The sequence below is a fragment of the Bos mutus genome, chromosome 10 (assembly GCF_027580195.1).
Source record: "Bos mutus isolate GX-2022 chromosome 10, NWIPB_WYAK_1.1, whole genome shotgun sequence".
Classification (NCBI taxonomy): Eukaryota; Metazoa; Chordata; class Mammalia; order Artiodactyla; family Bovidae; genus Bos; species Bos mutus.
This window is the reverse complement of record NC_091626.1, coordinates 6945850-6963572: the sequence shown is the minus strand read 5'-3', so window position 1 is coordinate 6963572 and position 17723 is coordinate 6945850. Positions and strand designations below refer to the sequence as shown.

Genomic DNA, 17723 nt, shown 5'->3' with positions numbered 1-17723 from the left:
CTCTCTATGCTAGACTATGACTTCTTTGGATACACAAACCTTGTTTTGTTTTTGCTATTTCTCCTATGTTCCCGTGTGGTAACATCATGCTTTGCACATAATAAATACTCAATAAATAGACTTTGGCAATAGAAAATGAATTTTCTTAAAATGATGGTACTTATTCCCCCAAATAGCAGCTCATTAGATTAACCTCTTTTCAGTTAACAACACTATATATGCACACAGACTGTGCAGACAAACACATGCACACAAGGGATGCCCTTAACTGTCTGGAAGTCAATCTTCCAGCAAACACAAAGATGGGCATTGTCTCCTAAATAATTAAAACATAAATCGGCTAATATTTTTCATTCCTAGTTTTCCTTGAGTGAAATGACACAATGCTCAGTGGCAAGTGAGAACCAATTTTGCAAACCTTTCTCCTCCCAAAAGCCACCAAACATGGGTTGTGCATCTTCCTGTCTTGCATTTTGATCCCATTGCTATGACTTAGTGTGGTAATTATATTACAAAGCTATTATTTGCTAAAATGAAAATGGCAAAACAATTTACATGCTTGTCTAAAAAAAGACTGTGTTAGAATGCAATTGTCAGTAAAATTACAATGGCAAATAACTGAAAGGCAAGTCTGGAAGGCGCAGTTGTGAACCCATCACAAAGTTTCTGTGGGGGACTCAGAGCATACACTCCTGGGGACACACTTTTAATTCACAAAAGCAGGCAGTGTTTATGGGGAGGTGAAAATGTCTGTGCTCCAAAAGTTCCCCAGCATTATCTACACTTGTGAACGCCCCCGGGGGTATGTAACACCATCACAGTTTATGGGACAGACTGGTAAGAGCACCGTGTGGGCTACTGCACCTCCTTCGGCACCAGGAAGATAAAAGGGAAGCTCAGCTTCGACTTTTCTGCTTCCGATATAAAAGCAAGGATCATAACATGAAAAGACTGCTAGTCTATATTCAAGCCTGAAAGTATTAAATATTGTGTATTAAAATAGATGTGTTTCTAAAGATCTGTTTTCTTAAAACATTCTGCTGATATATTCTGTTAGCAAAATCTTGATAAATATTTTAATGCCTGGTAGGTAAAGGAAAAAAATTAAACAAAATTAGAGTGCTGTCTATGAAATAGATATGCTGAAATGATGAACTTAATGACTTTATACCTTCCTCCAACCCCTATTCTGCGTTTTGACGAGTGAACACACAGATGAGCCCACCAACAAAACCCGTGCAATCTATGCCCCTGTGCTCCACACTTCATCCCCCTCCCAGACTGCATCTATGGGTCTCTCTCTTCCAGTTCACCACTAAAGAAACAAATGAGCAAGTCAGACACAGAAATACAAGTATCACATTATATCACTTACATGTGGAATCTAAAAATGCGATACAAATGAACTTCTTTACAAACCTGAAATGGACTCACAGACACAGAAAACAAACATATGGTTGCCAAAGGGGAAGGGAGAAGGAAGGGATAAGTTAGGAGTTTATATTATATATAATAATACATATTAATATAATTATTATATTATTTATGATATATATTATATAGTATAAATTAGGAGTTACTTACTAAACCACAAAAAGATCTGTATACTTTTGTTTTTCAAGTTTTAGTTTTAAAAAGTCCGTTGGAAACAGAGACACCAAGTATTCTTACTCTCTTTCACAGACTCTGAAACACATAAAGGTTTGCTATGCACACAAACGTGTTCTCTGAGCAGAAGGGCTTGAAAGGTCTCCTGATTTAATGTACCACATGTCTGATGTGGACCTTACGTTTTGGGGATAGTCTGCTGTGGGCATGCTTCTTGGCCTTCTTACTTTTTCTCCCAGAGGGAAGGTTAAATACAGCATTGTAACAATATGAATGAACCTTCAGTGCAGTAGTAACTTTAAAACAAAAGTCAAATTTGCTCTCTAGATACTTTATAGCAAGGTTATATGGTTTTAATACATATAATTGAAACGTTAATATGATTTGAAATTGATTTTTAAGTCCTATGAGGAAAGGAAGCTTTTTCATTGTAGGCACAAAGGTACAAATTTGGAAAAAGCCAAAGTCATCTAAAGAAAATGCTATAAATAAGGGTAATTGAAAAAACCAACAGACATGCACATAGATTATAGGAAAAAATGAAAATTCACAGGTCCCAAAAGTGTTTAAACCACAATATTACACATAAAATTTGGAATTTGAAATCACGTTTATCAGAGTTTTGAAGAATTAATCTCTATATTTAGAAAAATGTCAGGTAAGTGTCACATAATAGCTTTATTAACTTCCAAGGGCATGTCTTTTGAAGTTAATTAAGGAGAACCTAATGCAACATTTATAACAGTGTAAGTTAAAAATATATTGCTCTAACTTACCTTGAAATGCATAAAAATAAAAGTGGGATTGATGGATAGATAGGTGGCTAGGTGATAAAGAAAACACAGTAAATGTTAACTACAGAATCTAAGTTAGAAATAGGTAGAAATATTTGGGTATCACTGCACCATTCTTTTGATTCCTTTGCATGTTTTAAATTGTTCAAATGTTGGGAACAAATGCAGGCCTCCATATGGAAAGTATGTATTCTATTTGTTAACTGTCCTCAACAAATAGAGCAGTTTCAGAGTGTGTCTCTCTGCTGGGATGCACTCACCTAGCCATCCGGATCCCGAATTTGGTATGCACAGGTCTGTCTCAGCGCTTGGCAACACGAAGCCCACGACAAACACCTCCACACCATCCGCCATCAGGGCCATGCCCAGGACAAAGAAGAGGGCCCACTGAAAGCGGCCATGGCCACACTCTTGGATTATCAGCTCATACTGCTGGGCGAGCTCTTCCTCGTCAGCTTTCCTCTCAGACTCCAGCTCCTGGCGGTCCTTATACTCATCGCCCTTGGGCTGCCCTACTGACACGATGCTGTCTTTCCCTTGGTTCATGCTGGGGATGCCCTGATACTCCCCTTCGTAGATTTCATCATCTTCATCGTGACCCTCAGTAGCTTCACTGGAGCCTTCATCATCATTGGCCTCTCCATTATAGGTTTCCCCTGGCGGATAAATGTCATCGTCCTCTTCCTCGTCTTGGAATCGACTGTAGGACCTCTGGGTGTATTCATCCTGGGCCCGATCCACTGCTTGATTCACCTTCTTTACAGTCTGTTTCTTCACCTCTCTGGCAATGTCCTTGGCGCCCTTCATCAGTGAAGTCCTATCCTTATAAGAGTCTTCCATCTTATCTCAACTGATGGCCAGTGAGAAGGCGGGAATTGTTCACAGACTGGTCAGTGGTTCAGTCCTGACAGCATCATCCACTTTGAGTTCAGAATGGAACTGCAAAAGAAGAAAACCCACAGAAGATATTTATTATTTGTTTCAATGCCTTTTCCACCATCTATTTCTTGGTCTCTTTTCACTGACCCCCACAGATTAACATACAGAATTAGCTTTTCCTTTCTTCTGAGCACACTGTTTGCTGGTTCTCTACTCAAGTGTCATCAGAACTTAGAGTATTTAGGGTTTTGCTGTTATTATTACTGTTTTGTTTTTAAGGAACTCTGTCTCCTGGGTAACCTTGCATATAATGCACAAGCATTCCCCTGAAAATACAATGAAATATCTTGCACCTTCATAAGTACATCCAACATATTTTGAAAGTGCTAGAAAGACTCTGAGAAAAATAATATTGCTTGCAGGTATATACATATTCTGCAAAGGCAAACCCAGAATAATAAAAGAATCCAGTCCGACCTCATTTCCTCACAATGAAAAAAACGAAAACAAAAAGTGCAAGCAAGTGTCCCTACATATAATGCTATCAAGTCATATACAGGCACATCTCATTTTACTGTACTTTGCATTATTGCACTTTGCAGATACTGCATTTTCAACAAATTGAAGGTCTGTGATAATCCTCAGTCAAGCAAATCTATCGGCACCATTTTTGCAACAACATTTGCCCATTTTGTTTCTCTGTTACATTTTGGAAATTTCTGTAATACTTCAAACTTTTAAATTATTATTATATTTGTTATGTGATCTGTGACCGGTGGACTTTGATATTATACCATGACTTACTAAAAGCTCAAGTGATAGCATTTTCAGCAACAAAGTATTTTTAATTAACATTATTTTTTTAGATATAATGCTATATCACAGTTAATCAATTATAGTATAATATAAACATAAATTTACATGCACTGGGAAACCAAAAAATTTGCATGATTTGCTTTATTGCAATATTCACTATACTGTGGTGGTCTGGAACCAAACCCGTAATATCTCTGAGCTATGCCTACAAATATTTATAAAACATGCTTCCCTTCTACCTTTTTTGTATCTCCTTTCAATAAATGATAACAGAGACTCACATGGCACCCAAAACAGACAATGAGTATTTCCCCAGTATGGCAGTCATATCTGTAGGAAATTGGCAGCGTTTGTCAAATGACTTCACATACACTTTGATAGTCACTGAACTAAAGACATGGATTGTCCAGTATGGATGTGCCATTTCAGGATCCACCCCCAGGCCAGCAGGGACAGGTAAGCCAAATGTGGTATCCCTTCCCAACATGCCCTGTAAGAACCCTAGGCTTTGTCCCCACCATCTTCATCTCTAGACCGTCTCACACACGCGGGTGCACACACTCCCTCCCGCCTTGTCCAACTGCAGTGATCTGCCTCCTTGGACACAGAGTCAGCAGCCTCCCCTGACCCATCACTGGGTTTCTTTTCTCACGGACAGCCCCCCTCTGTCTCAGCTCATTATACTCAGGCTGACTTCTTTCACTTGTCTGCTGAGTTGTCCTCTCTGGTGGCCAATATCAGGCCCACCTTCCACAGAAATGATATGAAAGTGAAAGTCATTCTCCTGCATCACTAATCTGCCACGGCTTGGACTGCAGCCGCATAGTGAACACTGATTTATATAATGGTCATTTTTACTTTGTTCTTTTGCATCCCGTGTGAAACACTTGGTAAGTGGCTATTACAAACATACATTTAAACTACTCATCCAGACATGACAAATAAACTTAGCAAAACAGAAAAAAGATGCTTATTTATCAATGAGTTGGGCATCATTACTACCAGATACCTACAAATGGCTAGTAGGCAAAACAGAAGCATGGCTCTGCTCAGGCCTGTATTTTGGAAGATGAAAAAATGAAATGAACATAAACAAATGATTATAAGGCTTTTTTTTCCCCCAAATGTATTCATGAAGGATGTTCCTGTTTGTTCTCCCTTATATTTCTTTTTTTTTCCAGAGAGCTGAGAGGTGAGGGGGAGGGAGAGATGGAAGGATCCATGAGAGAGCAAGATGCAAAGGGAGTGGGAAAAGAGGTTGAGGGTGGAGCATTCCAAAACTGAAGGACCAGGCAGGAAAAGAGAAAAGGAAGAATGATGATAAATGATGCTGGCAATGGACACAGGTTTCCTACTTTTAAAACAAGACACAAAATTAAAACATTTTACACAGTAAGTAAAGCCAACTGGTCTACCATCCATAAATGGATGATTATATCAGACACCTCATGCAAAGAGTTGACTCATTGGAAAAGACCCTGATGCTGGGAGGGATTGGGGACAGGAGGAGAAGGGAACGACAGAGGATGAGATGGCTGGATGGCATCACTGACTCGATGGATGTGAGTCTGAGTGAACTCCGGGAGTTGGTGATGGACAGGGAGGCCTGGCGTGCTGCGATTCATGGGGTCGCAAAGAGTCGGACACTGAGCGACTGAACTGAACTGAACTGAACTGATATCAGACACAGCACATCAGCTGTTTCCTGGGCACAACAGCACCAAAAACACCATTAAAGGAAAAGACTGGTGAGTATGAAAGCAGAACCCAAGCCCCTGTAACATGCTACCCGTGAACAGCCTGCCTATTAGTAATGGGAAGCTTCTACAATTGCTTCTTCTAATAAACAGTAATTAATGTGACTAAATGAAATCAACTCTGAATATTCATTGGAAGGACTGATGCTGAAGTTGAAGCTCCAATATTCTGGTCACTGTCAGGAGCCATGTTAGGCATTACCGACAAAATGGAGGCACGGCCCCCAGCCCCCTCTCCTCATTCCACAGGCACAGATCCTGGGATGAAGGAGTTAGGCCTTGTAATTCTGACTTGTCTTTTCCTGTCCTCGGCTGAGTTGACTGAAAAGGAATACTAAGGTGCTTATTGTTCTTGAGAGGAGCATGAGAAGGCACAAAGCCTTCTGCAGCTGTGCTCAGAAAATTATTCATAAGGTTAATCATTGACATTTGTTCAAGGACTTTTACACAAGAGTGTTCCAGGATGAGCACATAGGCTGTAGCTTGAGGCCATGGGAGGGATTGATATCTGAAGCCTATTTGTGAGGAGAATGTTTATGGCAAAGGAGTTTACTGAATTTAGGGCTTGCTGCTGCTACTGCTAAGTTGCTTCAGTCGTGTCCAACCCTGTGCGACCCCATAGACGGCAGCCCACTAGGCTCCTCTGTCCCTGGGATTCTCCAGGCAAGAATACTGGAGTGGGTTGCCATTTCCTTCTCCAATGCATGAAAGTGAAAAGTGAAAGTGAAGTCACTCAGTTGTGCCCCGACTCAGCGACTCCATGGACTGCAGCCTACCAGGCTCCTCCATCCATGGGATTTTCCAGGCAAGAGTACTGGAGTGGGTTGCCATTGCCTTCTCCGGGGTCTAGTCATAAAAATATTCAAAAGCGAAGTCGCTCAGTCGTGTCCGACTCTTTGTGACCCCATGGACTGTAGCCTACCACGCTCCTCTGTTCATGGGATTTTCCAGGCAAGAGTACTGGAGTGGGTTGCCATTTCCTTCTCCAGAATTTAGGGCTTAGAAATAATTAAAATATTTAGAAGTTAAAGATTTAAGGAATGTTGTAACGTTAGTATATTTTACTATAGCTTATAGAAGTTAAGAATTTTTAGAGACACTGTAGCTAGAAGCCTTTTTAAGAGATAGTGAGCTCAGGATGTTGGGGAAAACAGGATTTCGGAAGATAAGTAGTAAACTGAGGAATGTAGCATGAGTTACAATGTAATCACAAGTTAACTATAGGACACATTAGAGGAGGTAGATAATAGATGATAAGGCTGATTCCCAGAGAATCACTGAAGCAGAAACTCTGTTTTAAGAGCAACAATGATTTATGGAGATAATAAATCTGGGAGAAGGGGAACTGAAAATGTCAAACCTCTGGCCTAATGTTTTTGTAAAAGTATAAAAGAGAATCTTAAACTTGAAATAAATAGGCAGTCCAAAAGAAAACTGAGAGGCTGCCTCATTTCTCTCGCCGACATCGTTCATCTTTTCAGGTTGAATCCCTGCTTGCTGGAGTTGGACTCCAGCAGGTCACCAAAGATTGAAGGCAAAAGAAGGGGGTGGCAGAGGATGAGATGCTTAGACAGCATCACTGACTCGATGTACATGAATTTGTGCAAACTTCAAGAGACAGTGAAGGACAGAGGAGACTGGCATGCTCTGGTCCATGCGGTCACAGAGATGGACACGACTGAGCAACTGAGCAATAACAACAATAATGCATTACTCCAAACTAATACACATTTTAATTAATGATTAATGTCAGAAAGAAAGGAAATATTTCATATTCATAACCACCCACACTACATGCAGAGTTGATTGTAAACAACTAGATACATCTTTCTGTTTCATATGTCTGAAAATGGTGATTCTCAAAAAATCTTAAAATCATTTTTATTGAGATATAATTTACATTCAATAACATGCTTATTTTTATGCATATTAAAAGAATATAGTCCAAGAGATCTGATGCTGTACACCATGTACTTTATGTTTATTCTGGCAAGAAATGGTTGTTGAAAGGCTTATTCAGCACGGGTTTGAAACTTCTGTCCTTTATATTAACAATCTACAAAAAAAAAAAAGATCAGCATACTGAGCTCCAGATTTCAGTGGCCTGGAGCCAGGCTCTGGAGACAGCAGAAAGATTAGAAGATGGACATGACCTTGTAGAAGCTCTACTTGCTGTGTAAAAACATCCACATTGCTACTTTCTATAGCCTAGCCTTGTGAAGTGTAATGATATTTGAAGGTAACCAGCATTAAAATGCACAACCCCCTATCTGCACTGAGACAGCATTCTGAAAAGAAGATTTTGGGAAAGAGAAGAACACATTTTGAACTGAAGGAACAGACTCATCATCCCAGCCTGTCCAAATTTTTGACGGCAGACTCTAGTTACTTAAGGATGCCTCTTCCTCTCCAAACTTCTGAACTTATGTGTATATTCCCACTCTTCCAGGGGCAGGTCAAGGCCACCTCTCTCGTGAAGTTTTTTCTTTTATTTTTTGCTTAAACTATCACAGATTCCCAGTTCAGCATGGTCGGTTTCCTCCTGACACGCAATCATGTCTTCCTTTATGGTTTTACCCATGAATGCTGAAGCTCCAATACTTTGGCCACCTGATGAGAAGGGCTGAGTCATTAGAAAAGGCCCTGATGCTGGGAAGGATTGAGGGCAGAAGGAAATAGGCACAACAGAGGATGAGATGGTTGGACGGCAACACTGACTCAAAGAATATGAGTTTGAACAAGTTTCAGGAGATGGCGAAGGACAGGGAAGCCTGGTGTGCTGCAGTCCATGGGGTCACAAAGAATCAGAATGAATGCCATGGTCTTCTCTATTGGAGTGTCAGCTCCTTGAAAACAGGAACCCAGTAAACTAAAACACTATAAAGCAGCATTATTTATTATTAAATTAATAAATGAGGACACAAGCACCATAAGCGGGCCAGCTCTCTAATTTCCCACTTCACGAGGGAGTTGTCTGTATTAGCAGACAACTCTCCCCAGAGTGCAAGTGGATCACGTGTTCTCCTAGGTGCTGTAAGAAGAAAAAGTTCTACAGCAAATCAGTTGGGAAATTTCTATTTCTGACTTCATATATTCTTTTCCAGGAGCACCACAGTGCAAAGCTTATTAAAAAGAACCTTGTGTAAATGTGTTATCCAACCATTTCCCAAATCTTCCTAATAACAGAATGCCCCTACCCTCAAAATGACACCAAAAAGCAGCCTTAATTATACACCATGAGGAATACTGTGTTAAGATAAACACCAAGATCCTTTAAAATTCTAATGTCTCTATTATGAAATATCATAAAACTCAGTAATTAGAGTTAATTGAGGGAAACAGGATAAAACCATAAAGTCTACACTAAAATAACATTTTAAAAATGAAACAGTGTTTCCTTTAAGTTCATAAAAAACCGAAACGAAGTTTTCAAAAAGTAATCCTTATGATTTTTATTTTATTTTTTTAAATAGACTATCTACGAAAATAGAGTATTTAGCATCAGATCAGATCAGTCGCTCAGTCGTGTCTGACTCTTTGTGATCCCATGAATCGCAGCACACCAGGCCTCCCTGTCCATCACCAAATCCCTGAGTTCACTCAGACTCACGTCCATCGAGTCAGTGATGCCATCCAGCCATCTCATCCTCTGTTCTCCCCTTGTCCTCCTGCCCCCAATCCCTCCCAGCATCAGAGTCTTTTCCAATGAGTCAACTCTTCGCATCAGGTGGCCAAAGTACTGGAGTTTCAGCTTTAGCATCATTCCTTCCAAAGAAATCCCAGGGCTGATCTCCTTTAGAATGGACTGGTTTAATGTCATTCAAAGAGCCAGAAAATTTTAATTATGTTTAATATTCCTTTTATGCAGTTTTGACACAATAAACTTGCTCTATGAGGAACAGCCTCTCTAAGCCAGGATAAACTCAACAGTTGTCTAAATCTCTACAAATTTCACAGCAGTGAAATCTAAAGACTTTAACCAAATAGCAAACCTGCTTATATACATGAACTTTTCTGAAGGTCCTAGACCTCTTGTTAGAAAGAATATTCTTGAGTCAAAGTGAGCAGTACCCTCTTGAGGAAGTATCTTAATTCAATTTAATGCAACAATATTCTTTCTGATCTCAAAACTAAAACACACAAGAAATAATTGGAAAATTCAGAAAAATGACAAAGAATAAAACAGTATATATTTTTACAACCCAGAGATTCCTAATTTCAATCTTTAGGCCATGAAGATACCTGAGCTTGTGATTAACTTAAATCTTACGGTACACACAGACTTGAAGCCCTTCTCAGACTACTCTATTAACTCTGACTCTTCAGCTATGACTTTTCTGCATTCATAGGGTTAGAACATCTTAAATACTAACAGGACTCCATTATATGTTTAGTAGTTCTTGGCTGGGAGCCTATCTTCTCAAATTTGAGAAGTAGTTCTCAAATTTCAATCTGGAATCACCAGGGAACCCCCAAGAACATTCAAGGAAACTGTGAGGTCAAAATAATTTTCATAAGAATAGAAGATGTTATTGAACTTTTTCACTCTCAGTTTTTCATGAGTGTATAGTGTGATTTTCCAGAGGCAACAAGCTGTGCGATGACATCATTTCTCTGATGGTTAACAAGACTGTGTACTTGTAGTTTCTTGCGTTTTAAAAGTTTCACAGTTTTAGTTTCTTAATATGGTAAATATCAATAGATACAATCTATAAAAATTAAAGTTCTTGTCTTTAATAATTTTTAAGAGTGAAAAAAGGGTCCTGAGGCCAGACCAACAATTCAGAACTCTGGTTCTATAGGGATCCTCTCCTGCTTGGACCTGGAGTTGTGGATGCTTCCCTTTAGAGTTTGCTTGTCTGGTTTTTTCCTACAGGCTGTGGCTCAGATGGTAAAGAATTGTGCCTGCAATGTGGGAGACCAGGGTGCGATCCCTGGGGTGGGAAGACCCCCTGGAAAAGGGAATGGCTACCTACTCCAATATTCTTGCCTGGTGAATTCCATGGACAGAGGAGTCTAGTGGGCTACAATCCATGTGGTCACAAAGAGTCAGATACAACTGAGGAACTAACACTTTCACTTTTCACTTTGAGCTTGCCTCTGCTACAGCCCCATCAGGCTCTCAACGATCTGAACTAATTTTTCCATCATTAGCTCAGCTCTAAATTTCCATATTTGCAGAGATATGGAATAATGTGGTAATGTGCATCACTGTGGTAGATCTTACTGGGAATTCCTGAGGTTAAAGAGAGGGCCTAGTTTTTATATATATCACACTGTCCTTCGGAGAGGTTGTGGCCATGTATAACTTCTAAACGCATGTAGGAAAGCTATTTCTATGATTTTTGCCAAATTAAGAAAACAGTGCTTTGTCATTTTAAGTTGCATTTGATTACTAGTGAAATTAAACATCTCTTTCTTTGTGAAATCTTTATCCTTTGCCCATTTTTGTATTAAAGTTTATAGTGAATTCAATCGTGGCTCCCAGAAAGATACTAAGAAGAACTGTACAAAAAAGATATTAATGACCAACATAACCACAATGGTGTGGTCACTTACCTAGAGTCAAACATTCTGGGGTGTGAGGTCAGATGGGCCTTAGGAAGCATTACTACAAGCAAAGCTAGTGGAGGTGATGGAATTTCAGCTGAGCTATTTCAAATCCTAAAAGATGATGCTGTTAAAGTGCTGCACTCAATATGTCAACAAATTTGGAAAACTCAGCAGTGGCCACAAGACTGGAAAAGGTCAGTTTCCACTCCAATCCCAAATAAAAGCAATGCCAAAGAATGTTCAGATTACTACACAATGCGCTCATCTCACATGCTTACAAGGTAATGCTCAAAATCCTGCAAGCTAGGCTTCAATAGTACGTGAACCAAGACCTTTCAGATGTACAAGCTGGGTTTAGAAAAGGCAGGGAAACCAGAGATGAAATTGCCAACATCCACTGGATCATAGAGAAAGCAAGGGAATTTCAGAAAAACATCTACTTTGCTTCCCTGACTGCGCTAAAGCCTCTGACTGTGTGGATCACAAGCCACTGCTGCTCACCAGGAGCTCCGAGCCTCCCAGACAGAGCAGCAGGAGCAGCAGCCACAGGTGGGGACTGGCAGGGAGTGGACTCTGGGAGGGGTGACGAGAGAAGAGGCTGGGGACAAATCGCTAAGGCTTTGAGACCACAGCAGGGACCTGAAGTTTTACTCCAAATGGGATGGGTTCAAAGTATGAGATCTAGGTGAATATATCTTAATAACACCCTGTTGGTTTTATTAAACACTGGAAATACCTCTTTTCTTTCACTGTATCTCTTCAGCCCCACTCTTTCACATCTGTTGTGATCTTTATTCTGACTACAGCCATTTGATCATGGATATGACAACTTCAGAATAAATGCAGCATTTATTAGATGTCATTGAAGACAGGTTTGAGGAAGGAGGAGGACAGCTGGAAGACAAGTTCCTCAGTACAGAGTCATCAAAGAGAAAAATTCAAGTCGTAGATGTTCTATGTGCATTTTAAGTTGCTTCAGTCATGTCTGACTCTTTGCAACTCTGTGGACTGTAGCCCACTGGGCTCCTCTGTCCATGGGGTTCTCTAGGCAGTAATACTGGAGTGGGTTGCCATGAGCTTCACCAGGGAATCTTCCCAACCCAGGGTTTGAACCTGTGTCTCTTGTGTCTCCTGCATTAGCAGGCAGGCTCTTAAGCACTACCACCACTTGGGCTTAATAACAACCTGTGATCATTTACCCTTCTCCTCCACATTCACTCAATCTCTCATCAGACATTACAAAATGAGACTAGTTTCAGTTTCCTCTGCTTGCCCATCACCAGAATTAGAAGAAAGAAAAAAAATAGACCCAAGCAATTTATAAATAAGTTTAAAATTGCATGTTTAAAAATTGGCTATAGAGCCAGTCAAATACTAGTGTCAGGCAATTACTTAGACAAAAAGATGAATCACATAAGAGAATCACATACATCATCTCCGTGGAACAAACACCAGGTCATTCCTAAAATTATACAGAAACTCCACAACATCTCTTGAGTAAACGGGTGTCCTAGGCAAATTAGAGTGACCTAAATGATTAGATATAAACAGTCACCTTTTTTGTGAGTTAAACACACACCTGGATTCCCTGATAGCTCAGTTGGTAAAGAATCCACCTGCAATGCAGGACATCCGAGTTCGATTCCTGGGTTGGGAAGATCCTATGGAGAAGGGAAAGGCTACCCACTCCAGTATTCTGGGGCTTCCCTGTGGCTCAGCTGGTAAAGAATCTGCCCGCAATGCAGAAGACCTGGGTTTGATCCCTGGGTTGGGAAGATCCTCTGGAGAAGGGAAAGGCTACTCACTCCAGTATTCTGGCCTGGAGAATTCCATGGGTCTCAAAGAGTCGGACACAACTGAGCAACTTACACTTTCACTTTCACACTTGCACACTGGGTTCTAATCCTGCTTTTGCCACTTACCACTTTTTGTGACACTAAGCATGTTATCTGTGTTCTTAACTCCTCGATTGCATTACCTGTAAGATGGGGAATAAAAATGCTGTTGGAGGGGGATTAAACAAAATAACATCAAAAGGCAACTCTTGGCACATGGTACCTTCTCGGTCACTGCTGATTTACTTTGAATTAAAGAAGAATAAAAAAATGTCATTTATAATATAAGTCACTGTCCAGCAGGAAGAACACTGGCAATTTCCTGTTTTGAAAGGAAAAATGACCATTAAATGAAGGTTGGCGGCTCTCTTCTCCAGCCAGGAGCATCGGCTGGGGAGTCATCAGGGCCAGCAACTCTTTCAGAAAAGACTCGCCCTGGGTGTTTGTGGCTGTTGCTAAGACACACGCTAAGGTTTCTCTGCAAGGCAAGCTCCAAAAAGAATGACTGTCTTCCTGTCTCTTCTTGCGCTTTCTGAGTGAGTCAGGCAATGTGATTAACATATTTGCAGTCTTAATACAATTTAAAAGCAAGACGGCCTCATTCACATTACACTGATAACAGCAAAACACCTCTCCTGGACCTCAGTTAGCTCCCTTGGATGTCAGCAGGCACAGAGGACAGACGCCGTCCCACCCAGGCTCACACAACGCGCGCCTTAACGCCTGGAGATGACCTGTTTGCTCTTTCTGCCATGCCCATGTTTCGCTTCATAAATGCTTCATTTTGCAACGTCCCTTGGACATGGTTACAACAGTGGCAGCCTTTGTTTACTTCAGCACCTCCCTCCGAGCACAGGATGAAACCCCAGGGTATTACCCTGATTGATGCTGTACTCACTGTTCCCGGGGCTCGTGGTCCGGAGATATTCTCACTGCCTCCATCCATGCTCTGTGGCACAAGGCAGGCACACTTTTGCAACCAACCAGGTGTCTTTTTAACAGTTTTTTTTACAAAAACAAAACCTTATCAACCAGGTGTCTTGGTACACAAGTCTCCACAGCATGATTCATGAGGCAAGAGGACTGGTCTATTCACCGACTCAGGGTTCCACGTTTCCCTCTTGGTACAAGGTACTGCCGCATGCTCAAGGCAGCCCCTGCAGGATGGGCACCCTTTTCTGTTGTCCAAAAAGCACCCTCTTATGTGGTCACTGGGGGAAAGAGTTGCTCAATTAATTCACACACAACATTGTAAATAAGTGGCTATGGAGTTCCTCTTTGAATTCCTTGGTTCAAAAGGAAATATGTAAATTGTGGAATTTGGGTGGATAAGTTAGATACTGGAAAGTCAGAATTCATCCATCCACCCATCAGACCAATAGGTCTGTAAACAAAGAATCTGTGGTTTGGTTCCTCTCTTAATCTTGGTGCCCAAAGCAATCCTGGACACTCACTTGTTCACTACAACCAACACCTATTTCTCATGTGCTCAACAGAAGGGTCCAGACTCTCCCTAGACTCTGCATATAGAAACGAAAGGCACAGCTCCTCACCAGCAAGGAATATGGCCAACAATCAAACATATAATTGGCTTACAATGTGATAAAAGCTATGTGTTGCCACATGGTATTATGATATATTGAAAGGTTGTTGCTGAACCATGAAAAGACCCTGGGATTCTTGGCCTCCGGAGGAGAAGAATTCAATCTGGGATCAGAGACGAGGCTTGATCGCTCAGAGCTTTTGTGTAATAAAATTTTATTAAAGTATAAAGGAGATAGAGAAAGCTTCTGACATAGGCATCAGAAGGGGGCAGAAAGAGTACCCCCTTGCTAGTGTTAGCAATGGAGTTATATACTCTCTAATTAGTTATTTTTTGGGGGCTCCAAAACCACTGCAGATGGTGACTGCAGCCATGAAATTAAGAGACGCTTACTCCTTGGAAGGAAAGTTATGACCAACCTAGATAGCATATTCAAAAGCAGAGACATTACTTTGCCAACAAAGGTTCGTCTAGTCAAGGCTATGGTTTTTCCTGTGGTCATGTATGGATGTGAGAGTTGGACTGTGAAGAAGGCTGAGCGCCAAAGAATTGATGCTTTTGAACTGTGGTGTTGGAGAAGACTCTTGAGAGTCCCTTGGACTGCAAGGAGATCCAACCAGTCCATTCTGAAGGAGATCAGCCCTGGGATTTCTTTGGAGGGAATGATGCTAAAGCTGAAATTCCAGTACTTTGGCCACCTCATGCGAAGAGTTGACTCATTGGAAAAGACTCTGATGCTGGGAGGGATTGGGGTCAGGAGGAGAAGGGGATGACAGAGGATGAGATGGCTGGATGGCATCACTGACTCGATGGACGTGAGTCTGAGTGAACTCTGGGAGTTGGTGATAGACAGGGAGGCCTGGCATGCTGCGATTCATGGGGTCTCAAAGAGTTGGACATGACTGAGCGACTGAACTGAACTGAACTGAATTAGTTATTATAGTGAATCAAAAGAATGTCTGGAGGTTGTAAAGACCTCACTAGACCTACTCCCATAATTCACATTTTAAGATAACAGGATTATCCAGAAGGTTTTTTCCAGAAACTGTCCTCAAGCAGGATACATTATTGTTATATAATCCTAAGGAATGTAGAGGGAAAAAAAATGTTTGTCCTTTCTTTCTCCTTGAGAATTCCAGACCCCTCTCTCTTTGGGGACTCCTAGACTTTTTATCAACTTGCCTAGGAAATGACTCTCTCAGCATTATGATATTATGGGATAGAGCAGGGTCTAAACTGAGTTAACCAGGCGAAAGATGGACAAGTACAGCATTCACAGACCAAGGACTCACCCGATCAAAGGCCATACTATGAACTCATTATACGCTGAAAATTTTTTTTAAAAAACCACACAGAAAGATGTAGTGAGGGCCTTTTGTACACCTGCATCTGTGTGCAGAATACAGGTGCAGGTGTGCAAACAAAAACAACAAATAAAAGTAAAAGCAAAAATGGATTTCCAGTACCTCCTGTCGCGCCTCTAAGGCCAACAGTCAAATTCAACCTTGACCGTACTTGCTCAAATTAAAATGCTTAGTTTCCTCCACTAGCCTTTGGATGCCTCACCTCTTCGACATTGGTACCCACTACAAAGTATCACGGGGAGGGAGGTATAAGAGTACTTTCATGATTGACAGAAATATATGATCAACACCTGTTTATACACGTTTCCCAAAATGCATTCCAAGAGCTATTAAAAAGTGTTCCTCAAAAAGAGATTTTATGGACAAGTAAGAGGAGGTTAGTCACTTCCCTCCACTGCCTGTTACCTGATTCCAGCCAAAATCCCATCACACCAGGACACTGCAATGGCTTCCTCGCCAGTATTCCTGGTTCTACCTTTGCCCTTTAGAGGCTCATCTGCACAGAGCAGCCAGAGAAATCCTTTCCAAAAGTAGGGCAGGAATAGCACTCCCACACCAAGAACCCCCAGGGGCTTCCTCCTTACTTCCTTTATTTCTACACAGCCAGGCCTGCCTCCTCTCTGGCCTCATCTTCCATGTACTTCCTTCCCTCCACCCAGTCCACTCCAACAAGCCAGGCACTCTTCTGCCTTAGGGCCTTTGCACTTGCTAGTCTCTCTGCCTGGATCACTACAACCGCCCCATCCATCCTATCTCATCATAGATGTCACCTCCATGCAGAGCTGCACACGTACTAAGACAGTGCCCCCACATTACCATGTTCTGACCTTTATGCTGTTTTTATCATCTATCACCATCTAACAACAGACTATATATTTTTTATTTGCTTATTGTCTCTCCTCCAAAACTATCATCTCCATAAGAAAAGGGTCTTTTTCTGTTTTGTTCTGGCTCAATTCCCAGCACGTAGAAGACTGGCATGTTCCAAAATTATTTGTTAAACAAATCAACGAATGGAACACTAAATGAAGCAGAACTGAATTTCATTGTTGTTGTTTTTACAGACCTTCTCAGAGCCTTTGCTTGGCTGCCACATGGTGTGCATTCTCCCTCCAATAAGGGGAAAGAGCATTTTCACCTCAACTTGTCTGACCCTGCTGCCCCAAATGCTACAGAAGAAGCATACTCAAGACTAGTCTTGGGGAACCCTCTTCAGGGGTGAGACGCATCTGGAAAGAAAATATTTTTTTCTGGTGCTTCCAAAAGGAGAAGTTTCCCTCGAGAAAAAGAGAGAGGTCTTTTCTTGCTCTCAAATGCAATTTCCACAGCACAGAAGCAAGATGAACACAATGGCTTCTCAGCACGATTCCAAGAAAGAAAATTAATTTCCATGTCTCTTGGTCTAATCTTGGGAAGGCAAATTAGTCTGATGTTCTTGCTGGGCTGTGTTCTGCTGTTCACATGGCCTATGTGGTCAGTGGAAAGATGCTTGCCTTGGTCTTCTAGTCTCCATCAGCAGCGATGGAATCTAATTATAACAGTCCGACACTTCAAATGGAGCTACACTGCTGGAA

General features: G+C 41.2%; 1 protein-coding gene across 2 annotated transcripts in view; it reads right to left on the bottom strand.

Moving 5' to 3' along the window:
* SV2C (synaptic vesicle glycoprotein 2C) overlaps nucleotides 1-17723 on the bottom strand; it is a 221156-nt gene that overhangs the window by 168481 nt on the left and 34952 nt on the right. The window contains exon 2 of one of the 2 annotated variants that reach the window (XM_070377234.1): nucleotides 2663-3341. In XM_070377234.1, coding sequence (XP_070233335.1) covers nucleotides 2663-3242 — 580 coding nt within the window. In that variant the 5' untranslated portion in view covers nucleotides 3243-3341. Of the gene's footprint in view, nucleotides 1-2662; nucleotides 3342-17723 lie in introns of those variants that run through there. The other variant, XM_070377235.1, reaches the window with a different exon arrangement.